The sequence below is a fragment of the Rhamphochromis sp. 'chilingali' genome, assembly GCF_963969265.1.
Source record: "Rhamphochromis sp. 'chilingali' genome assembly, chromosome: 4".
NCBI classification, from domain to species: Eukaryota; Metazoa; Chordata; class Actinopteri; order Cichliformes; family Cichlidae; genus Rhamphochromis; species Rhamphochromis sp. 'chilingali'.
In genome coordinates, this window is record NC_137948.1 from 9,394,304 (window position 1) to 9,418,564 (window position 24,261).

The 24,261-nt window shown below is 39.5% G+C and overlaps 4 protein-coding genes and 1 long non-coding RNA gene across 5 annotated transcripts; 4 read left to right on the plus strand and 1 right to left on the minus strand.

Annotated features, from left to right (window-relative positions):
- Positions 1 to 444: 444 nt before the first annotated feature.
- Positions 445 to 1,418, plus strand: LOC308395486. The gene is made up of 3 exons (XR_013971391.1): positions 445 to 1,018; positions 1,091 to 1,197; positions 1,315 to 1,418. It is a non-coding gene; the product is annotated as an uncharacterized lncRNA (long non-coding RNA).
- A 315-nt stretch (positions 1,419 to 1,733) lies between these two features.
- On the plus strand, positions 1,734 to 3,114 carry zp3c (zona pellucida glycoprotein 3c). Its single transcript, XM_080880362.1, has 5 exons — positions 1,734 to 2,101; positions 2,179 to 2,302; positions 2,378 to 2,466; positions 2,551 to 2,624; positions 2,824 to 3,114. Exons 1-5 carry the CDS (start codon positions 1,860 to 1,862, stop codon positions 2,988 to 2,990), a joined length of 696 nt encoding a protein of 231 aa, XP_080736488.1. The 5' UTR covers positions 1,734 to 1,859; the 3' UTR covers positions 2,991 to 3,114.
- Positions 3,115 to 3,141: 27 nt separating this feature from the next.
- LOC308395464 (inositol 1,4,5-trisphosphate receptor-interacting protein) lies at positions 3,142 to 5,393 on the minus strand (the record flags this gene model as incomplete). Its single annotated transcript, XM_080880344.1, has 2 exons — positions 5,321 to 5,393; positions 3,142 to 5,043 (listed from the first exon to the last, which is right to left on the minus strand). The coding sequence occupies exon 2, from the start codon at positions 5,029 to 5,031 to the stop codon at positions 3,142 to 3,144; it is 1,890 nt and encodes a 629-aa protein (XP_080736470.1). The 5' UTR covers positions 5,032 to 5,043; positions 5,321 to 5,393.
- Positions 5,394 to 7,007: 1,614 nt separating this feature from the next.
- Positions 7,008 to 13,439, plus strand: calhm1b (calcium homeostasis modulator 1b; the record flags this gene model as incomplete). Its single annotated transcript, XM_080880357.1, has 2 exons — positions 7,008 to 7,553; positions 12,930 to 13,439. 2 exons carry the CDS (start codon positions 7,008 to 7,010, stop codon positions 13,437 to 13,439), a joined length of 1,056 nt encoding a protein of 351 aa, XP_080736483.1.
- A 2,476-nt stretch (positions 13,440 to 15,915) lies between these two features.
- On the plus strand, positions 15,916 to 24,247 carry LOC308395484 (RING finger protein 122). Its single transcript, XM_080880367.1, has 7 exons — positions 15,916 to 16,619; positions 16,810 to 17,175; positions 18,752 to 18,905; positions 20,293 to 20,335; positions 20,827 to 20,868; positions 21,495 to 21,577; positions 23,359 to 24,247. The coding sequence occupies exons 2-7, from the start codon at positions 17,151 to 17,153 to the stop codon at positions 23,477 to 23,479; spliced, it is 468 nt and encodes a 155-aa protein (XP_080736493.1). The 5' UTR covers positions 15,916 to 16,619; positions 16,810 to 17,150; the 3' UTR covers positions 23,480 to 24,247.
- Positions 24,248 to 24,261: the final 14 nt, after the last annotated feature.

Here is a 24,261-nt window from a genome sequence, read left to right on the forward strand (position 1 = left end):
GTATGTAACAATTTGGTTGTGGGTATAATTTAGCTTTCAATTTGGGGAACCACCAACAGACCAACATTAAAAACATAATAAAAAAAATGGTGTCAAACTGTCAACCAGAAAGAAAATGTGAGAAATGTAATTGAATGTGTCGCTTTATTTTGACCATGTTTAAATAATAATAAAAAAGAAATAAACAAAAAACACAAGCAAACAAAACAAACCATATGAAAAAAATTATCATCATAAAAAACATCAAAAAGGATTAGGAAGAAGCATAATTTAACACCACCCACTTTCCACTAAAAAAAGCTGATTATTGCTGGCCACCACTCATTGGTTGGCACTGATTGTCATTTCTAGCAGGTGTGTGAATTCTTTCTGAACTGAAGAATACAAAAGCTGGCTGAAACACTGCTTTATTAGTTGAAGGACCAGCAGTGTGAGGCAGCCACTGGAATTTAAAATTGTAATAGTAATGGGGCTGATGCAGGCTGGGTTTTTATTTCTGCTGTTTTGGTCTGCCTGTTTTCAGTTTATAGATAAAGCTGAGTATGGTGTGTTTGGGCAAGATCCTGAATTAGACCAGGAAAAAATGGAGACAGTGGCAGATGAAGATGAAACGGAAGATTCTGCACCTCAACTCAAGAGGAGTGCATCACATGGAGATCTTTCAACACCTGAAGCAATGAAGTTACCCAAGTATCTCAATGTCCCAGCCTCCTATGACCAAAAGCAGCTTTTCAAGCCAGAAAGAGGAGTCAGGCCCCTTCCTGAATGGGCCAGGAAAATATTGCTTGCTAGTGCTCCTGCTGCTCCTGTAACTGGAGGAGCAGAAATGGGCAGAGACAATGTGGTTGAAATTTTGTGCCATGTGGATAAAATGTACGTAAGAATCAGGAAAAGGGTCTTCAAATCCAGAGATGCATACAAATATTTGAAACTAGGTACATGCCCCGTTAACCAAGAAAATGAGCACTATTACTACTTTCTCTACTCTTTTGTAACTGGCTGTGGATTCAAGAAAGAGGTTGGTGAATGTCCTAATGTATTTGTTTCATATTTTACTGTGACAAACCAAATGGAAATGTTTATGTTCCAGAGTCATGCAGATTACTTGTCCATCAGCAATGTTCTCCGCTTCAGACAAACCACTCCAGTTTTAAGGGAAATGCCATTTGAAATTCCTCTGCAGTGTCGGTTTCCCAGGTAAGACTTTTTTTTTTTTTTTTTTTTGTAAAAAAAAAAAAGATTGAAAGCCTTTCAATCAGCCAAGTGTCCTTAATTTTAAAATTGTCTCCAATTAATTCATTTTAACTATTGCAGGTTCTTTCACTCATACAAAGTTGGCTTCCACCCCAAACTGCGAGGAGGAACAGTTTTCAGAGCACTGAAACAAAAAAGAATGTTCAGCCTCACCCTTGTAGATGGTAAACATTCTAGACTAAATTTCATTGCTGTCCAAAATTTGAATTCTTCAAATGGTAGGCCTTAAGTATGTTTTAAAGTAAAGACTTTCAAATATGGCTGGTAACACTAAATATTAAACTCCCAAAGTCTTCTATCAAAGTGGAAAGTAGCATCCAAACCTTTTTAATTCTAGGTATGAATGAGGAAATAGAAATTTGACAAACCTTTCTGTGCAAGGACTTTTTTAAAAAATTTTTTATAGAAAGTACACCACAGACAAGCTTAAGTTCAAGCAAATGTTTATTTCATATACCATAACAGCTGCCTGTCTTTTATTTTGGCATGCAAATGTACACTATGGAGCTACAACAGCATCCATACTGGTGAAAGCTTAGGGAAGGATAAAATGTTCCACAAACATTTTTCAGAACTCATCACAATGCACTCAGTTAGCCAAACATATGCAGCAGCCTGATTTATTTTTGCCTTTTATTGTGCTTTGCCACTTTCACCCTACTAAAGCGTCTGGAAATGTCACTGGGACCAAAATCTACACCTTGGGACAGTCGATGTACTTTGAGGCCAGTGTACTTTACACCACAGCAAGCTCTAGAAATAAAAGGCTCTACATCAACAAGTGCTTCATGACCCCTTCCAGCAACCCAGACTCAAATCCTAAATATACAGTCGTTGACAACAATGGGTAATAATTTTACAGTATCATAATTAAAACTGGGGTGACTTGCTGCGAGTGGATAAACCTGTGATCTCCAATTCTAGCTGTATGATTGATGGCAAGGTGATGCTACAGTCAAAGTTCCTTACTGGTAGCTCGAAGATGGTGCAGAGATTGACTGTGGGAGCTGTCATCTTCAAGGACTCTGCTTCCATGATCTCATCACAGGTAGCCTCAATAGGTTGTATAGAAATGGATGCCATGAAATGCATTATGTAAACACTAAATGCAATGTCTCTTTAGGAACAGTACTTGCACTGTGAGATCTTTATGGGGTCACCTACTCCAACTCGTAATTCGAAGGCTTGTAACTATGATCCAGTGACTGGAAGGTGAGTTGGCTAAACTGAAATTCTACGAGGTGTTACTTTTGTGCTTGCTATCATCAAATCTTTTGACCCCACTTTGTGTTTTAGCTGGAAAGAGCTCTACGGGTATGACACTGTGTGCGCTTGTTGTGAATCAACTTGCTCGCCACCACAGCAAAGGGGTAATTTTTTTTAAATTTACATGAGATGCAATAGCTTTTCACTCAGCTAAGCTTAGCTCATTGCAAGTTGAATGAAGTCTTTTTGATGCAAACTGACAACCAGACAGTCTTGCAGAACACTGAAGGCATGAAAGTGGTCTCGCATGTGAGCAAATAAAATTTTAAACTTTTTTTTTTTTTTTTTCCCCCCCTCCACCAGCTTCTAGGAAGATAATCTCAAGTCACTCTTGGATGGTTGACTTGACCAGTGAAGATGAACATGTAAAGTCTGAGCCCAAGATGAAGTCCCGTGATGCTGGCATGTTCAACTTGGATGACTCGGATACAGAAAAACATAAGGACTTCCTAAACAATTGGGACCAATAATTTAATGTTTAAATGATCAGAATTGTTTTAAAAATAGCGGCTTTATTTCTTGAACTCTGCACAGTATGCCATTTATGAATGTACAACAACTTGTTTACTGTCAACGGTTCAATTGAAAATTAAAACTCTAAATTGCACTGTCGTCAAATGTTCAGTTTGCTCTTTCAGTATATTTTGCGTAATCATCAACCATCATGTATGCGTTTCTAAGCATCTCCTGGAAATGCATCATAGCGTTCCTGTACATGCAGTTATGTACCACAAGAGGATAGAAGAGATTCACTGGCTTTGCTCTGATTAATTCAGCAGGAAGTTCAATAACCTCAGTTAAAGAACTGCCAATGAGAATGTGTTTCAGTACCTTTTTCTCAAGGCTTCTTTCTATAAAGGATAGCAAGTCTCGTAACCTCGAATCAACACAGTTTGCGTTCCAGTGTCTTGGGTCTGTGGTGAGAAGCAGATGCATTAGGGCCGTTTTGAAATGAAAATCTTTCAGCGCACTACTTCCTGTCATTGCAGTCTGCCTCTTGTGAAGGAAACGTGCAATTTCAAGTGCTTGAATATGACAAGCATTTTCAGGCAGGCGTTTCGAGAGATGTTCTAGGAGATGGTCTTCATAGCTGGTTAAGGATAGTCTCCAGAAAGTATCTGCATCACTTGAGGACCAAGGTGTGATGAAAAAATAAGCATCATCATTAAATGTAACCACGGGATTCATACTAAAGGTGATCTTCTTGCCTGACTTGAACCTGATCACTAGAGCACCAGGAGCATCAATATAGTGAATATTGAGCTCAAACTCATACTTGTGTGAAATCAGTCTCCATGCTTGTTTTATAGTGCTCTGAAACCATCTGGAGACCAGTGATTTTGACAAGAAAGGAGTGTTCTTTGAACACAGAAAACCATCACAAACCTCAGTAATTTCTGTCCTTACGTTCTCATTGTGGTCAGAATGCAGCAGGCAAACCATATCCTCATCTGCATCAGAGGTCTGACAGGGGCAATCTTGGGTTTTCTTATTTTCCAAAAGTTTTATTTGACCGCACACTGGCATATTTGAAAAATCCCTCCCTTTGTGGTTACAGAGCTGAATGTGAAAACTAAATGGCTTAGGTGGGGTCAAAGGGACAATGATATTACAGGCACTGAGCATCTGAAAGTCCTCAATCACCATACTGCCATTTTTACCACATATGGTCCTCATAGCATCTAGTAGGTCATTTGCAAATCCTTCCAGAAACTCATCCTTCCTCCACTTCTTTTGAGATGATTCTTGAACGTATTTAGCATAAAAATCGTTAAGTGTGCCGATGTCTGGTAGCTGCACTTCATCAGCAGCGCACGTCACAGGGGAGGCTGCTATTTGTGTCATTTGGGAATTCCTATTCAGGTATTTCCAACAGAAACGGATCATGGAAATCACTGAGAATGTGTTCCAAATGTACCAGAGGTAATCTCTTTCCCATTCTGCAATTGATTTCTCTGAGGTTTCATTTTCTGATGTCTTGACATTTTTAAAAGGTGTGTCTTGTCCTTTGGAACTAGATATTTCCTTCTCAGGTCTTGCATGCTGCCCCTGTGGTTTGCCAGGGTCTCCAAAAGAGCTGTCAGTATGGATATCTTTTCCCTTTAGCTCATTAGCATCTTGTGATGTCTTTAAAGCAGCCTCTGGTTCAGCATTATCATTTTTAGGCACACTTGGATCTGATTTAGCTGTGGATCGGCCCCGTAGTAATTCATGATTGCTGCCATGTCCTTCTGACTCTAAAAGTTTGTCTTTTTCAGTGACGTTTTGATCAGACTTCTGTTCATCATGAAAGTTTCTGTCATGTTCAGTCTCATTTTTGTCTGTGTGTATTTTCTCACTGACAGGTGGCATTTCCTGGTCGAGTTTCTCTTCCTCTCTCAGCAGCTTCTCTTCATGCCTTTGCATGTCCTTGTTGACAATACCGTCCCATTCCTCAACTCCAGGGTCATCCTTTGGACACATTAGGAGACCGAGACCCACCACAAACACTCTCAGCAGAGTTTCTTGCATCGTCAGTATTGTCTATGAGTGAATTAAATGGCAGCATTCAGTCAATTATAAAAATGCATGTGATTAATTAGTGATTAATAAAACAAAACACGACTGAATCTAAAACCTTGCAATTATCCATTAAAATAATTCAAAAACAATGTTCCTGCTAGCAAATTTTACAGTGATGCAAGAAAACAGAGAACGAAGCAACTTCCTCTCTTTACTTATTTCTTTCTGTTGTTACTTTATATGCTAAATACTAGATTACTTTTTGCACATGACATTAAAAGAGAAGAAGAATACGCACCAGAAAGTATGTTTATCTCAATAATGCAACGCACTGAATAGGTATACAGACGGAACTAAGAGATCAACCTTGCACAGCCGCAGGTTCTGTGATCTCTTCCTATTTTAGATGTAGGTTGCCTTCTGTGACTTATTTCCTGCACACCCTGCCCATGTGCTCTGCTGTGACATTTTCCTGTGCAATAGACAGAAGAAAAGATAGCACAGACTTCCTGTAAATTCAACTGCAATTTCAAAATGTCAGAATTGAGCAATTACTTTGAATCGGTTAGACAGTTTTTACCAGTAAGCAGTATGAGGTTGTTTAGATCATTTCATAGTATACTATGAAATGAACGCATTTAGCCACCTACCTTTGTTCAAATAAAAACAATGGTGTTTTATATGCATGAATAGCAGAGAGTGCCTCTGTCTTTTATCTTCTTGTGGGTTTCTAACTGGTTTGTCAAGCTCTATTACAGTCAGTGGGTCCAGGTGCTCTAAAAGAGTTATGTGAAATAAAGTAATCAATATGTGATAACATTAGTAGTTATATTTTAAAAGTGAAGCCTTCGATTTGATTCTTCTGGTTTTGATTACGCAAGTGAGAACAGGCTGAACCCTCACCTCTTAGACAATTACATTTTCCAGCCAAAGCCACAGATATTTGAATGGGTTGAAAGTGTTTTTGCATGTCTTCGTTGTTACGACTACACATTAACACAACTACACCCTCGAAGTTCGGGTTTCTCGAATAAACCTCACCACACACTGCATGCATATTAGCAAATAAAGGCATTCCCAGAAACGATGGAAACTATATGTTCCCTTTAACAGGTGTACTTTTGAGAATGTGGGGTGAATCAGAATTTGTTTTGGCATCACACTAAAGACAGGTGCCTATGAAGGGAGGGGCATGATGACAGATGATGCTGCTCGCTTTGGACAGAGAGTTCGAGAAGCACCTTTCAGTTGGTCAGGGGTATGATGATTGCTAAGTACAACAGCAAAACTTCTATTATGGACACTGTCCTTATATGGTTTTTTTAAACCTTTGATCTATTCATTGACTCTTGTTTAAAGAGGTAAGTGTATTTTATGTATTTCTTGTATTTATTCCTCTATATTAAACCGATAGCCCAGTCCACATTAAAGCTGTTTTAAAGTAGAAGTCATAGTTTACAGAGATTATAATATCACTATTTAACATGGTGCCTTTAATAAATTATGTTTTATGGCCTAATTAATGAATATGCAGTAAGTTCCAAATGCTTTAAAGATAAGTAATAATCACTTTTAATAAATTTTGACAGTCCAGTGTTGTGATATTTCTCTACCTACTAAGCCTCTAATTCAATAGAAAAAGGAATGCAGAACCAAAAGTCTATTTATCACTTACTTGACTGCTTAATAACACATATAGCATTTGGCCTGATGGTTTATTTTCCCTTAAAATTCAACATTCAAATAGTTGTTTCACAGTATGGCACTCCAAAAGTTGATCTTTGCCATCTTTTATAGATTTCTATATCACATGTAAAATATTTGCAATTATTTTTTAACCATTAATAAAGATTTTACTAGAACCTATAATCATTTCTCGTAAAAATCTGATTTTATGCCTTTTTTGCCTTATCTTAAACATGTTACTGTCCTTTTTTTAACAGGTTTAAGTATTTGTGAACTAAAGACCCGACACATTTCTCAAGATGGATAAGTTTCGTATGATGTTCCAGTTTCTCCAATCCAACCAGGAGTCTTTTATGAATGGAATCTGTGGTATCATGGCACTAGCTAGTGCTCAAATGTACTCAGCGTTTGAGTTCAGCTGTCCCTGTATGCCAGAGTATAACTACACCTATGGGATCGGACTGCTTCTTATTCCTCCCATATGGTTCTTTTTGTTAGGTTTTGTATTGAACAATAATGTGTCAGTGTTGGCAGAGGAGTGGAAAAGACCCACTGGGAAAAGAATCAAGGATCCAACAATCCTGCGCTACATGTTTTGCTCAATCACACAGAGATCTTTGATTGCCCCTGCAGTGTGGGTGTCTGTCACTCTCATGGATGGGAAGAGCTTCCTCTGCGCTTTCAGCATCAGCTTGGATATTGACAGGTTTGCGAATTCCAGTGTCATTCAAGGAATGTCAGAGACGGAGAAGTTAAAATTCCTGGCACGTATCCCTTGTAAAGACCTGTTTGAGGATAAGGAATTAAGAGAGGCAGCATCGAGATACATCAAGTGTATATCTCAGGTATCCCATTATTTATTTGCAACCCTGTGTGAGTGGTTTCTAAGTATGACTTTCTGACAAAATCAAGCAAGGTGTGCAATTTCTCTCACCACATTTATGAAAAATATTAATAGTAGCTAAGCTGGTGGCTATATGCCATGATGGTTGTTTGATAAGCCACTTCGATAGCAAACAAAAAACTTAACTTGTATAGCACTTTTCCAAACACATAGTTACAAAGTGTTTACCCGTTTGAAGAAAAAAAAAAAGGCAGACACCACATGATCCAACATTCAGGCATTCATTCCAACATACACACTTCCATACAGGCAAATAGATGCAAACTATGGCCCAAATAATGGGAGAAAGATTAGGGAAAGCTACCCTCAATCAAGACTTTTTGGCAGTGGTTGAAAAGAAATCACTGAATCGGCTGAACTCGTAGGCTGACAAAGGCTGTTCCAAGGTTATAAGCTAGATAGACTCTGGTTTTAATGTAAAGCACACGGAACAAATAGGAGACCTTCATCAAATGATTTGAGTGATAAGGTCTCACCAGCTTTGATATACAGTGCAACCATAAAGTATCCTTTACTTGTTCCACAATTTTTTTATGGTACAGTCTTATTCCAAAATGGATTAAGTTTATTTTTCTCTTCAATATTCTACACACGATATCCCATAATGACAAAGTGGAAAATTGCTTCAAATGTTTAGCAAATTTATTTAAAAAAACAAAACAAAAAGCATAACATGCACATAAGCATTCGCAGCCTTTCCCATGTCACTCAAAATTCAGCTCAGGTGTATCCTATTTCCACTGATCCTTTGTTAGACGTTTCTACAAGTTGATTGAAGGCCACCTGTTGTAAATTCAGTTGATTGGACATGAATTGGAAAGGCACACACCTGTTAAGCCAATGAAGAGAAGCCACTGTGGGAGAAATATTGACTTCTCTTCATTGGCTCCCTGTTAAATCCGGAATGAAATTAAAAATCCTTCAACTCACATACAAGGTCTTGATTAATCAGGGCCAATCTCATCTTAAAGATCTCAGAGTACCAAACACCCCCAGTAAAGCACTTTGCTTTCAGACTGCTGGACTACTTTTGTTACGTAGTGTTTTTAAAAGTAGAATGGGAGCCGGAGAATTCAGCTTGGTTCTTCTGTGAAATCAGCTCCCAGTTTGGATTCAGGAGACAGACACCCTCTCTACTTTTAATATTAGGCTTAAAACTACTCTTTTATACAAAGCATATAGTTAGGGTTGGATCAGGTGACCCTGAATCCTCCCTTAGTTATGCTGCAATAGGCCGCGGTTACTGAAGTCATGATGCATTGAGTGTTATTTTATTGTAGGGTCTTTATCTTACAATATAAAAAATGCCTTGTGGTGACTCTCATTGTGATTTGGTGCTATATTAATACCCTCAGAGAGAGGATTCTGTCGAGGTCCAAATGGGCACACTAGATCCCATCATCCATACATTTAAGTAGTTTGGAACCACCAGGACTCTTTGTGGAGATGGCCGCATGGTCAATCTGAGCAATCAAGGTAGAAGGGCCTTAGTCATGGAGGTGACCGAGAACCCAATAGCCATTCCACAGAAATCCAGCCTTGCTCTTTCTCTCGACCCTGACGAGATTAAACAAATATGAAATAAATATTAACTCTTTGGCCTGAATGCCAAGCAATATGTCTGGCAGAAACTGGGCCAATACCATGCCTACGGTGAAGCAAAGGCTGTAAAATCTATGTACATTTTCTATTTTTATGTATTTATTCATTTTGATAAATTCGTAAGAATTTCAAGCTTTTTTTTTTTACTTAGGAAAACTTATCATTAAGGGGTGGGCAGAATTTTGTGTTGAAAATAAATTTAACGAAATGTGGAAGAAGTAAAAAGCTATAAATACTTTCCTGATGCACTGCATAAGCAGGGGCCTGCTCATGTAGAGCTTTACGTGTTAATAATAGGACTTGCTATGAAGAACTGAGAGATACAAGTGAAAAGTGAGTTAAAATAATCAAGGCGAGAGAAAATTGAAGTGTCGACTAAAAGTTCCAGATAGTTAAGGTCTGACTTTTGAAATAGACTGGACTGGATGAGTTTAGACATTCTTAGAGATTAAGATATTAGACAGCTTAGAGATTCAAACTTTAGATGTTGTTCAAAGATGATACCAAAAGCTTCTTAGAAAATGATCTAATTACCGCCGATGTGGGGCCGATGTGCTGACTGACCTCCTTAGTGAAACTGTCAGGGCCAAATACAAGAATGTTACTTTTAGTAGAATTGAGAAAAAAAGATAACATTAAATATACAAGTGTGAAATAAACAGTGAAAACACTGCATTTAGAGGATACACCAATATATCTTCATCCAAAAAGCATATTAATAGCCAAAATGGGAAACATACACCGATCAACCGTAACATTATGACCAACTAATATTGTGTTGATTCCTCTTTTGCTGGCAAAAAAAAGTCCTGACCTGTGGATACATGGACTCCATTAGACCCCTGAAGTTCTGCTTTGGTATATGGCACCAAGATGTTAGCAACGGATCCTTTAAATCCTGTAAGATGAGAGGTGTGGCCTCCGTGGATCAGATATGTTTGTCTAACACAGGGGTCCCCAATCCCAGTCCAGGAGGGCCGGTGTCCCTGCAGGTTTTAGATCTCACAATGGGTCAACACACCTGAATCACATGATTAGTTCATTACCAGGCCTCTGCAGAATTTCAATACATGTTGAGAAGGTAATTTATCCATTAAAATCAGCTGTGATGGATCAAGGACACATCTAAAACCTGCAGGGACACCGGCCCTCGTGGACTGGGATTGGGGACCCCTGGTCTAACACATCCCACAGATGCTTGATTGGTCAACACCTCAAACTCTTTGTTGTCCTTCTCAATCTATCCCTGAACCATTTTTGCTTGTTAGTAGGGCTCATTATCCTGCTGAAAGAGGCCACAGACATCAGGGAATACTGTTCTCATGACAGGGTGTAAATGGTCTGCATCAATGCTTAGGTTGGTAATATCAAGGTAACACCCACGTGGATGGCAGGGCCCAAGGTTTCCCAGCAGAGCATTATCAAAGCATTACACTGCCTCTGCCAGCTATCCTTCTTCATAGTGAATCCTGGTGCCAAGTGTTCCCCAGGTAAGCAATTCACATGCACCTGACCATCCCAGTGATGTCAAAGAAAATGTGACTCATCACACCAGGCTAGCTTCTTCCACTGCTCTACGGTCCAGTTCTGATGCACACATTTTTGGTGGTTGACAGGGCTCAGCAATAATAATAATAATAATAATAATAATAATAATAATAATAATAATAATAATAATAATAATGTGAGGCACTGTGTTTTCTGACACCTTTCTGTCAGAACCAGCATTAAGTTTTTTGAGCTACAGCAGCTCATCTGTGGGATTGGCCCACATGGACCAGCCTCCCCACCCTAAACTCGTCAGTGAGCCTTGGTTGCCCGTGACCCTTGTTCACAACTCTTCTTTCCTTGAACTTTTAATAGATACTGACCACTGCAGACCAAGAACACCACACAGCTGCAATTTTGGAGATGCTCTGACCCAGTGGCCTACCCATTACAATTCGGCCCTTGTCAAACTTGCTCAAATACTAACACTTGCCCATTTTTCCTGCTTCTAAAACTCAGCTTTGAGAACACTAATATATCTCACCCACTAAAGGGTGAGATGATAAGGAGATAAATGTTATGTCTGATCGGTGTATGAGCCAATCATGTTGTTCCATTGACACAAGTGCACAATAGATGCTCCTGAAAGTTTTAACATATTATTTTTTCTCTGTCTACTGTAACCACAACATGAATTTTATTCTGTGCTCTAGAGCCATAATAAAGCAGCTTTAGTTGTTAGTGGGTTTTTTCAGGTTTGTCCCTATGATCATAAAGAAAATAACTTTTATGGCCTTCTCTCCATTCATTTAGCCGTTTAAAAATAAACCCCCACATACCTGCCTAAAGATTTTGCTAAGATGGGAGCAAAGCGGTGAGCTTTGCTTCTTGAAGGACTTTGGTGTCATCCTTGCTGATTTACACCAACGGTAAAAAAAAAGACATTTATCATTGTGAGTGGCCAATGTTTGTGCTGACTACATCTTCAAACACAGCAGAATGAAGAGCTGAAAGATTTCAAGCTGTTTTAAGGGATCTTTCGAGGCTCTTTTGAGGGAAGTCTGGCTCATGTGATCCAATTTTTAATTATGCAGATTTCTTTTGTTTCCCTGGCAGAAACAATGTGGATAAACAGGCCAAAACCAAAATAAATAGAACACAAAATGTCGGTATTGTCCAGCTGCTGGTATCAGTCAATAATTTCTCCATTAAAAAGTAATGGTAGCTGAATTCCACAGTCTTGGTATTGTTCGTGCTGACTCATTGTCACTCGAGTAGCTGAATAGAAAAGACGTATTGTTACTGTTATTAGTACCACCTGCAGTTTTTCTCCATGGCGAGTCAAAATGACTGACAACAAAATGACAACACTGCCCTTAGCTGACAATATTTAATTTAAAAAAAATAAATTGGTGAGTTTGTATTTGGCTGTTTCAAGTATTGTTCGGCTGAACAGATTTAGATTTGACTCTTAAGCTAACTAAATGAATAGCTAAATAAGGAACCAAAGATTCACCATCTTTCTAAACTGTAGAGAGTTGTCCTTTAAAAGGCATTTACGCAATCAAATTTAATTCACAAAAAAATAATAATAATATGAATAATCTAATTAAATAAAACCATCAAAAGAGTACCAATGTGGGCCCTCGTGACCTCAGTGTCTCTAAAATCCTGGCTTCAGCCCTGGCTGTCATTTCACTGAACTATTTTAACTTCAAAACAAGGAAAACTAATTTTAGTTTCTTCGCTTTATTCCTCAAAGACTGCTCTTAACTTAAATCTCCCTGCCAGACTATAATTCACTTTACAGTTTGAGCTCACTGAAGCTTTCCTGCTGGCTTATTAGAGCAATAGATAAGCCTTGAAATTTATTATTCATGGAACTGGGACCTCTTCCACTTCTTCCAAAAACACCCACACTGTTATTTAGGTCTTTGATCAGCTGAAGGGCAATTATACAGGCTTAAAAGTAAGATATCTCTAAAAAGTCAGTTGATATACAGATTCTGTTAATGAGCTATGACGCTGTCAAGAAGCTGCTAAATATGCCTTCTTCACCACATCTGATTTTCAGTAGCTGCACAAGCACAGATAAATCAGAAGGAGTGAAGATTAGCAGGATGTCTATGTGTGATCCTTCTAACATCTATAGTTTGTTTATAGTGCATCATTAGAGAGCTCAAAATAGTGGTCATTTTGCTGGATTTATCATTTCTGCATTTCACAGGCATGCGGATGGATGGTTTTGCTCATGATGACCTTCACTGCCTTCCTGATCCGGGCTATTCGGCCATGCTTCACCCAGGCCGCCTTCCTCAAAACCAAATACTGGTCCCATTATATTGACATTGAACGCAAGATGTTCGATGAAACCTGTAAGGAGCACGCCAAGAGCTTTGCCAAGGTTTGCATCCAGCAATACTTTGAGAACATCAGCGGAGAGATGAGAAGCTTCCACCGCCATCACAGCAAACACGACAGCGACAACGAAGATGAAGACACGTGGAAGAGTGATGAGGAAAAGCTGTTGGGTATCAGAGCCCAGGATGATATGAACAAAGTTTTGTGGAACTGGCACACCTGTAAGCCACCTCTGGCTCTGAGAAAAGAACATGAAGATGGTGAAAAAAAGGGGGAAATGAATGGAAACATTAACGGGGAAATAAATGGGTTTGTAAAGAGCCACACTCACGATGTGGAGAAAAAAGAGTGGGCGGTGTATTACAGTAAGGTCTAAAGAGTTCAAAGAGAAACTATTTTTTTCCAGAGTATTTTATTTGCGAAAGATAGAATATATATTATTGCATTCTGCACTGCAGTTTAAGCTTTATTTAAACGCACACTATTTTAACTGACTGGTTGACTGATGGTATAATCTATATGTATGTAGCTATGTATAATAGATTTTAAGAAAACAAAAACTGTCGACATATTTCTGGTTCACATACAGTTCAGTTTACAGAGAACATGTCTGGCACTGGGTGTAATCCAGAGTCTGTTGTTTTCATTTCTGTGTTTTATCTGTTTGTCATGAATTATTGTCGAAAACACGCTCTCATCGTTCCCCAAGGGACTGAGCTTGGCGGAAATCTGAAGTCTGTAAATTCTAGGCTGCTAATAAGTGCTCCTTTATCAGGCTGATAGTAAAGCATTATTAGAGCACACTGGAGAGTTCTCATTGATAACACTAATGAATGTTTGTATTGCTCTCAAGTGCAAGGCCACCATAAATATCCCCAGAGCAGAACTAAACAGAAATGAAAACATCGCTTAGAAGAGCTCCGTTTACGTCAAGCACCCACTGTGTCTCGTGCAACCTATATCTTAAAAAAACGATGAAAAGTTGATCTTGTTAGCGATAAAGGACACTTATTTCTGTATGCACAGAGATTTTTCTGAAACGGCTTCTTGCCTTTTCTGCTGTGGCCTGTAGATGAATAATGGCAGCTAACTGAGGCTGCTGCGCACCTGAGATTACTACGTGGATTGTCTCTGAATATAACGCTACAGAAATACTGCATTTGCAATAAAGCAAACCTAAGATTTATGCAAAAACTAAAGGTTGCCGCAGTCAAAACAATTTACATGTCACTGCGAAAACAAGGTCTACATTTGCATCTTCTTTATTTGCTTGCTCAGCCCCAATTCTGTCACTCACTCCCTGGTAAACCCTATTTTACAATCACCGAGCAAACACTTTGCTTCTGTTCTATTTGAAAAGGCTTTTAAATATTTATTTCAGAAAAATGTAATTAAAGCTGAATGTGTAACCTTTTTGATATACCTATATAAAGATGGGTAATAAAAAGCGTCTTATTACAGTCTTTGGCTATCATATGCCTCTAAGACAGCATCAGTGGAGCGTCCAATGCTGCTGGAAAGCTGGGGTAACTTTCTTTCAAAATATATTGTTGTCCTGATGGCGGTGGTAGAAATGGTATCTACAACACTGGTCCAACATCTCCAAAATGGTTTAATTGCATTGTGATCCGGTAACTATGATTTTCACATAGGGTAAGGGTTAGGGTTAGTGACCCCTCGTGCTCTGTGCGGGTACTGTCATCCCTGAAGACAACAGAAATTTCCATAATTTCAGAAAATCTGTCAAATGGAATGACCTTTCTCCCTAAAGGGATAAGCAGGTCAACGCAAGAGCAGCAAAATGCTCCAAACAGCCTAACAGAGCTGCTGGACTCCCTCACTATAGAGGTGAAGAGTTCACGTTTTTCCTTTAATTTGTCTCCTGTCCACATCATCAGCAAGCTGTCAACACAATGGTGTTTTTCCCATATTTCACAAGAGGGCGTCCTGTTACCAAAAGCATCACCTTTCACATGCCTACAGTGGCAACACAACCTTTGGCTACAACACATCGGGTCAGTCAAACTTGTAAGAACCCAACAATGCACGCACTGTGTTAAAGAGAGTATTTAGGCTCGTGCTTCTGTGCAGCCAATCCAGCTGTTCCCCCGTACTCAGGAGTAATGCCATTTCTAGAGCATGGTGGAGGAAGGAGGAGAGGAGGGGTAAATGAAAATGGCATGTATCCTATTGAACTCTCTCCCTCCCTCTTTCCCTGCCCTTAGGGATTAGAGGAGCAGCACTCCCCTTGACCGCTTCGCAGCTTGCCCAGTAGCCCAGCAGCTGTTCTCTCCCTCAGCGAATTGGCAGCCAGGGCTCCTGGTGTGGGGGTGGCATGAACACAACGTCTTTGTCTGTCATTTTTCTCTTCCCACTTTTTATCTTATCTATACAATCTCATATGCAGACGTACTTCCTGATTCATGTTCTTTCTATTGGTTCTCTTGTCACAAAGCAGTGACATCATCATTTACATATATATATATATAATATTAGATCAAACAAAGCAAATATTCAAAACAAAAGCGAGTATCACACTATTACAAAAATACCGTTTGGTTATGTGTGAAGTGAGGAATGACGATGAATCATTTATTCTTTTTCTGACCTCCATTTCACACAAATGGCTTTGTTTTGGTTGTCAGGATATCAGCCATGCGCATATCACTGACCGGGGCCTCCCTTGACTTTGCTGCAAGTGTCTCTTTTCTCTCCCTCTCACATATACAGGCACAGGGGTGTGCGCATACAGACACATACACATCAGCATGCTTGCAGGAGCCCTATTCGTCAGTGTCTGGCTCATTCTGCCTTCCTTCTGCCTACAGATTGGAGGACAGAGGTAGCAAGGGAGGGCTGAGGGAGAGGAGAGTTGCGAGGCAAAACGGCTGGTCACATGAGCAGAGATCTGTTTACAAACCCAAGGCAGAGCAAGAGGAGGAAGGGAAAGGCGAATCGCAGGCTCTCTCTCTGAGCACCATTATAGATTGAAAGAGGAAGAAGGGAAGCCTGCCATGACAAAGCCAGCTGGAGGTGCAAGAGGCTGAATGCGACACACGCAGACACACTCTTGCGCACACACCGCCTTTGTCTCAGATTTTTTTTTCTTCTCAATTGAAGCAGCAGATGGTTAGAGGGAGAGTAGGATCCCCCCCTACGCGCACACACATCCACTGACTGAAACACAAACACACACTCGCAAGCAAAACACCAAACCCAGCAAGAGGACTGTTGTTGACTGCATGGAGCTGTCCTCACTTTGTTTGGGCTTTGAAGGAAGCATATCTTTGCCTTCTGTGCTGAGGAGAAATATCAACTGCAAGATCAGAAGACTGGAGGAGGAGACAACAGAGGAGACAAGAGGGGGATGAGACTTGTGAAAATCCCCTGTTAAAAAAAGCAGCTTTTCGAGGAAGACAAAGCACAGATTAATGTCAGATAATTGCCTTCACTGGGTGAGGACTGTCATTTTGAAAGCTAGCTGTTACTGAGTTTCGTGAAGGGACGACACTGCAGACACAAAGTGAAGTCAAAGAGGCCCCTTTCTGGTGGAAATGTAAGTATTTCCTGTTACAAAGCAGCCCGTGTTGTTTACCACACTGCGATCAAGCGAGAATCAGTTTCTCACAGTAACAACTGCTGAGCTGCACCTGGTGTGAGATATATGAGAAACAATCATCTCATCTAAACAGGTTTTCTTTGTCTCTTTTCTCTTCTGTGATGACATCATTCTCACTGGGATCCAGGAGCACATGAGGTCTCCAGTCCTGGTCCAAACCTCAGTCCCAAATCTCCCAATCTTAACACAGAGCGGTTAATCCAGATTTGGGAATGTTGGGCAGCACAGATTGCTGAGCCAACAAAACCACACCTCCAGAGGATTTGTGGAATCTGAGCAAATCTTGATGGTTGTTGTTTGCGGGAGCTAGCACAACCCAAGAAAAAGAGCAATCCAGCTCAGTGTAACTGAATCTAGACTCCAAAACAGATTTCAGTGTCCGAAGCTCCAGCCCACGAGTTTGGCTTGTCTCCAGCCTTTTCCTGACAGGGCCTGAATTTACTGCGGCTGCCTTGGGAGTCACATTTCATGCAACCATTCCAATGGTGTAACGGTAAGTGAGTGGATTCCTTGGCACTTCTCTAAATATATGAGAGATGGAAGCACATGTACTTACTTCATAAACTAAGTTACTTAGTTGCTGGCTGTTGGCTAATGGGATTCAGATAATGGATGTGCTTGTGAATGGGCAAATTGCAGGGAGTGGAGGCCTTAGATAGTGTTTTGAAGAGTGAGCTGAGAGCACTTAAAATAAGCTGCTTTCCAGAACATGTTGTTTTGTTTGGGTTTTTTTGTTGTTGTTGACAACTGTGACATTTTATTCTGTTACCTTGCTCCATATTTTTATTTTTCTTCTTTGGGGTGATTCCTAATTGTATCTTTCATTATGCTACAATAGGTCTTTCCTATGAAACCCTCCACCCGGTTCTTGTAAATCCCCCAACCCCCAGCCATGTCAAATTACCCTTCCCATACCCCCCACAGTGTGCAAGCTGTACCCATTCATTCACTCTAAAGAGAGACACATGGACATTTAGAGGCTGGCAAAGAGCATCCTCGCTACAAATTAATAGGAACACATGTGGCCTGTGGAAGTGGGGCTTCCTCTGCTATTGTTTTACCAAATGGCCCTTGTCCCCCAAGTTCATTCTGTTTAATGCATCACACCCCCCGCCACCTGCAACGCACACATATTTCGATTGTACCACACAGACACCACGCAGCTTTGCTTTTCCATCCCCGAGCGCACACACACGAGCTCACACTCTACCAGTCATCTCTGTAGTCTGTGGAACAGATGGTGGTGTGGCGGAAGTGATGTCTGCCCTTCATGTTTGTCTTGTTCACAGCAAATTAACGCACAGTCCTATGAGCGTCTCAGTTGCCACCACAGTGCCAGTCACAGTTCCCCAGACACACCTGCAACTAAGCACTTACTAAATTTGAACCCTTAACAAATGCTGTAAGTAAAGCTTGTGATTTTTGTGGAGTTTACCTAGAGTGTCACATGCGTTTGCAATTTATAGTTCCACATCAGCAGACACACTCAGTTTTACTGGCACTAGAAGCTTGTCCATGTTCTTGTTAATGATCAACGTTTGTGTACTTGTCTTCAATGATTAATCTTTCTTTTCATTTTATATTGGAAATAAAGTGATTATGATTTGCCAATAAGAGTTTGGGCGTTCCCCTTATTCCTTAGAAAGGAAAATTACCTTCAGCTGTCTACCAGAGTAATTGCTCAAACAAACGGCACAGTCTAATGTTTATGCTATCAGTTTCACTTTAAACTGTCGGTGCTAACGGCTGCATACTTTAAATCTTTGTAGATAGCTGGATATAGTGGGAGATTAAACAATGCTGCAGTCTCTTTTTCAGCATCTCTCTGTTTAAAGCTGAAGAAATGCAGCTTTAAAAAGACAGCAACCCTAAACCAATTTCAAATTCATGACCTATAAAAGAAAACAGGATTTTATTATGTTTTTCTCTCTCATGGGCATCCCATCAAAGAGTTGAAATGAGAAAGTCTTCTAATTCCTCAAACTTGATTTTACATGTTGGACTTTTACCTTAGAAGGTGGCAAACAAGTTAAGTATGTAATCTGTTATTTCAAAACTTTTCCTGGTAGGATGCCAGTGTGGTTTGGGTTCTCAGCGTTCTGAACACTACTGCAGCATGGGGTCTGACATCTATCACCTGCCGCTCAATGTCTATGTCATTGTTCTGGGCATCGGCCTCTTCGTCTTCATGCTCAGCCTCATCTTCTGCTGCTACCTTTTCAGGTAGGTCGGGCGAGTCTGAGATAAACAAACCAGTAGTTCGAGATTTTCGGGCAAGTTTGAGCAAGCTTTGGAACACGCTGCCACGGCAGCTTCAAATTAATTCCTAACCACCTTGGCAGTCAGCTATCTTCACGTATTGATGTGTTAATGTTAGCAGCGAATGTCATGCAAGTTTACCAAGCAAGTGTTGAGCTGCCAAAGGTGTGACATGTTGTTTAGAACTGTTAAAACACAATTTATGCTTGGATTTCTTGTGTAGAACAACAAATATTCTCTATATAAGGCAAAAGCAAAGCACTCAGGAAAAAAGGTTGCTGCTATTCATGAACTCCAATCATTTTTACTGACTCTGCAGTTCACCACAGAGTATTTTAGCACATTCTACTTCATGTCTTTCATTTTTGACTATATCTTAGTCATTTTGTTTCACTCTTCTTGCATACATGGGTGTTGGGTTTCTTTTGGGTTTTTTATTTTTTGGGGGGGAGGGGGGGGTTTAGTGGAGGTGGGGGAAATAATAATACAGCAAAATGCTGCATTGATCTCTTTTGTTTATTGATACATTTTACCCATATATTAATTGGTTTATTAAATCAATGTCGGAATGTTTTACAATGTGTTGAGAGTTGTAGAATCTTTGTATTATGATAGTAAGATAATTGTGGGCAACATACTCTAACAGCATTATATCATTACTTACCCTGTGATTCCCTAGATTTCAGCGAAAGGCTGTTAAGGCCACTATATGCCACGTGTACAGCACCAGTGCAGGAAAATTAGTGACCACTGGCCATCTAAAGCAAAACAGAGAAACAAAGTTACTGGAGTTTCATTTACAACATTCCAAATCAATATGAATGCTGCGTGTTGTATAAAGTTCATGTGTTTGTTAAAGCAAAGTGTATTTCCTTATGCTTAGTGTATTACGTTCATGAAATGATATTGTCAGGATGTCAGCACTGTATTTTTGGACCATTGTGCTACACCCAATAAATGAGGTTAGTGCAATTAGTGTAAAGAACTCATAAAAAATGTCTGATTTAAAAAATAAACAAATCATTTTTTAAAAAAGACATAAATATTACAACTAATACTGTTATCAGATTTTCTTCAGATAGTAATGAACATCCTGCCAGGCTCAACATGATTATAAGTAACGTTTTGAAATATTAGTCGAGAATAAAATTGCAAACAAGTTTCTATAAATGTTGCTAATTTAACCACAGTAATGGACTGGAGGAACAGGAAATGCGAGCAGTTCTGTGAAATTAAGTTAGGATTGTGTGTGTGTGTGTGTGTGTGTGTTTTATCTTGCAATCACAGGTCAGGATCCACAGAACTTAAGTCACAGTTGTTACAGATGTTGTTTTCTTTGTGTCTCTCCCAGGTTGAAGCAACAAGGAACTAGGGAGCAGTTCAGTTACAATGAGGTATGTCAATGCAGTATCTGGCACTGTGGGTGCACATGTAACACCAGCTTCTTAGGCCTGTTATAAATACAAGTGTAACATCTTAGGCTGATATCGCCAACTGTGAAATCTAACACCCCCTCTTTTAGATGACCTTGAATCCATCTATGTGTCGCTACGTTCTGGTTTTAAAATGGTAATCCGTGTGATGAGGCCCCATACACTAAACTGGTAGCAGAGTGTTAACAGTGTAGCGTGTTGACAGTTGGTAATAATGCTTTCAGACAGGGAAGGTTGAACAGGAACTGCAGGTTTTTTTGTTTTCTCTGCATTTATAATGTATTTTTTCACCATGTAGGAGTAAATCAACACATATCAGTTATGTTTTCACAAAAATGCCCGTTTTACACTGTATCTTTTCTGCCGTGTAACACCCCAGTTGACCCATGATGCTGACGCATAGATCACATGACCCAACACATTTCTTCTTTCTCTCCCCTTTTATTCTGCAGGTGGTGCTGAAGGGGGCAAGCAAAAAATTAAGCCTTCTTGGAGTAAGTCATAGTTTCTTATAAAATGTGAACCAGACCTATGTTAAACAATGTCAGCTGTTTGTTGCCCACATTGTTTATGTGCCAGTTTAGATGAGATCATTATGTGCTGGGAATGTTTGGTTGGTTCATTCAATCAGTTTCTCCTTCAGACGTTATTAGCATGCTGCACGTACTCAGGGTGGAGATGTGCTGAAAATATCTTAAATACTGTCAGTGTGAGAGTGCCTGCAGAATGTAGGGCTCCAGGAATAACTGCACAAATGCATTATAAAAAACATCTCTGTCCTGCCTCTTGTGATTTTGTTTAAAAAAAAAAACAACAACTTCTAAGTATTTTGTTTAAAACCAAGGCTTAGGGCTAAGTTTGGTATAAATTCAATATCCAATTTCTCTTTTTAGTTTGAAATAGCCCTGCTGCCTGGAAACACAGTTAAGATAAAAGCACATTTTCACAACACTGACATACTTGCACTTTAAAGCAAAACGGTAAATTAATTTACCACTTAAATTTAGCTACAAAAAGGCAAGTGTATTAGGTTTGTAAGGATATATATATATACATATATGATGTCTATAACCAGAAAAAAGCCAACCGAACTAACCTATGTGTCGTTTGTGCTCTGCAGCAAACCTGTGCAGTGTGTCTGGAAGAATTCAGGACCCGAGATGAGCTGGGAGTGTGTCCGTGCTCACATGCATTTCACAAGAAGTGAGTGTTAATAAAACAGTGATGTGAAAAGCTCAGTAGAAATAGTAGCTGCAATTATATGCCGTTCTCTTCGGTTAAGTTAAATTAATGTCATTCTCATTAGGCGTGGCGAGATCACAACAAACTAAATGCTTTGTGTGGGACACACTGAGAGGCAGCCTTTACTTTAATCTTAGCGAAAAGAATAAACACAAACGGGTTGCAATGTCACAGTGATCCTGTGAGGACAAATCTACTTAATTTGAATTTAATTTACCCACTAGATTAATAAAACAGGCGTCAGTGAAAGCTACAGGTTGTTTTGCAATAGCATTTACACAACTGTTTATTTCCCCTTTTTATTCCAATGACTGCAAAACTGTTTTTAACTGTTAGCTTGGCTGCTTGTCTGTATGGTTGCAAATATAACTATAATCAAATATTGATACTATCGATTGATATTAGTGTGATTGGATCGATGCTTTGTTTCTATTCTCTCAGTTCAATATGCAGCACTCTGAATTGTGCTAAATAAATTATTCATTTATTGATTTTTGGGAAATAAAATTTTTTATCTCAAACCAAACCTTACTTCACAACCCTGCTTTAGAGACGGGCACATTTACAGTTTCAAAAAATCCAGTTTCGTAACACATGAGAATCTACAAGGTGTGTTTTGTTATGTTGTTCTGTTAGCTAATTATTGTGGAAAGTAAAAAGCCAAGTGATTTAGTTGTCATTAAAATGAGCCCAAAATTAGCAGATTGTGAAATTCTACTTAGAGGGTGCTCATAAGGTTGATTATAAAGTCAGTGGCCATAAATGGTTAAAAAATATTTTTCTTATTCTTCTAGAAACACACAAAGAAAAAAAAAGGTTAAACCAAATGCTGGATGTAAAATTTTAATTGGGGGAATTTTAGTGTTACTTAATATTCTCACCTGAGGACAGAGCCAACCTAGTGGACTGGTTTTCCCAGCTTCTTGTTTTTGTGTAACACCGGTTAAGCTGTTTTTTAGGTTAACCAGTGTTACACTAAAGCAGTGGTTCTTTAACTTGCACCACACTGGCCATTCTGTCATCAATAATTAACTCTAAAAAGGATCCAGTTAGAATTTTTGTAAAGTAAGTGTGAGTGTTGTTTCACCACTCTTAGAACTTCTACTTTATTATAATAGGTGGCACAAACAAAACGCTGTTTCGTAGTATTTAGACATGGTCACAAAATTTGGTAGCAGTGATGTTATTTTACATAATCCAACAGCTTCATATAATCTGGTAGAAAATTTGACAAATTACAGATTATATTTGCGATCATATCTAAATACTTTAGTATTGATGTGTGCAAATGCAAAAATGATGTGAAAAACATTTGCAGCAGTTGAAAATCCCAAGGAAGTAGAGCAAGAGAGTCCTGTGTGACCTCTTCTGGTGGCACTTTTAAATGACAAAAGTTACTTTACTTTCTCCAAAAAGTGCAGAGGCGTCAGTCTAGCTCAGTGGGTGAACAGGTTACAACATGACGCATGGCTGAGATGCAGCAGCCTGTGCCCCTTTTCTGCATGTCGTACCCCTCTCGCTCCACCCATGCTCCACCGCAGCAGTACTGCTGTGGGAGATGTTTTCATTTCAACAGGAAACAAAGTTCTTTCCTGCTATTTTAAGCTTTAAAAGTTGACTTAAAAAAAAAAATCCCCCAAAACTAAAGCAACAATAATAGTGTCCCGATAATAAATCCTGAGTAATAAAAAAAAACAGCTATGCAGTATTATTTCAAGCTGTTATTTTTCTTGTCCTGTCAGGTGCCTGCTTAAGTGGCTAGAGATCCGCAGCGTGTGCCCCATGTGTAACAAGCCCATCCTGCGGCTACACTCGGACGCTCCCCAGGGTGCCGAGGGGCCTATGGACCCAGAGGAGGTGTGAACGAGCCATCGGAAGAAGAGAAAAGACTCCCTTTACAGAAAACACACACATTAAATACACTAGAGAAGATGAACAAAAGGGTCATCTTGAAGAAATGTTAAAGAGCCCCAAGTAGCAGCTTTGCTGCTGACCTTTGAGCAGTTATGCTTTCGTGGGAACTGAATATTGATAGCACCAACATGATTTGGTCAAATCAGTCAGAAAGGGTGAATGAATAGGATCTTTCATTAAAATGCTCCTAGTTCTACTTCCATGTTGCACTGTTCACCAAAAAAAGAAAAAAAAAGACAGGAAAAGGAGCAGCAATAGAAAGTTGGATCATTGCCACTGTCACTGGACGACTGGTGCAACACTGCCGGAGAGAAATGACTCTACTGGCATTGAGCAGGACATCAAATTACAGGATCAGTATGGATACCTCTAATATCTCAGGGGTGTTACCAATACAGCCAGCACAAACCACGTCAATCACCCTATAACCCTGTGCCATACATGCATCTTCAATACTGCCAATTTAGGTGAAATGCTCCAGGAGCCAGAGGCAGCTACACCCTCTGGCTGAAACAGACCAGCCGGATTACAACTGCGACGATTTAAGTAGATGATGTTGTTACCGATTGTGTCCCAGGCCCTTTTCCCTTTAAAAAAAAAAAAAAAAAAAAAAAGACTGATAGAAAACTAGTCTTGCCTGTATCTATTGTATGTAATGTCTCCCTATATATATTGTCCTTTTGTATTTTAAATAAAGCGTCATGTAATGTATTGTAACAGCCTTGGATTTA

Bases quoted from the DNA above. Each gene is read 5' to 3' on its own strand.
- zp3c (XM_080880362.1), top strand. From the start codon at position 1,860: ATGCAGCAGCCTGATTTATTTTTGCCTTTTATTGTGCTTTGCCACTTT. The intron at 2,102-2,178 runs GTAATAATTTTA...CTCCAATTCTAG, and splicing joins ACAGTCGTTGACAACAATGG to CTGTATGATTGATGGCAAGG. The intron at 2,303-2,377 runs GTAGCCTCAATA...ATGTCTCTTTAG, and splicing joins CTTCCATGATCTCATCACAG to GAACAGTACTTGCACTGTGA.
- LOC308395484 (XM_080880367.1), top strand. From the start codon at position 17,151: ATGCAACCATTCCAATGGTGTAACG. The intron at 20,336-20,826 runs GTATGTCAATGC...TTTATTCTGCAG, and splicing joins AGCAGTTCAGTTACAATGAG to GTGGTGCTGAAGGGGGCAAG. The intron at 21,578-23,358 runs GTGAGTGTTAAT...TTGTCCTGTCAG, and splicing joins TCACATGCATTTCACAAGAA to GTGCCTGCTTAAGTGGCTAG.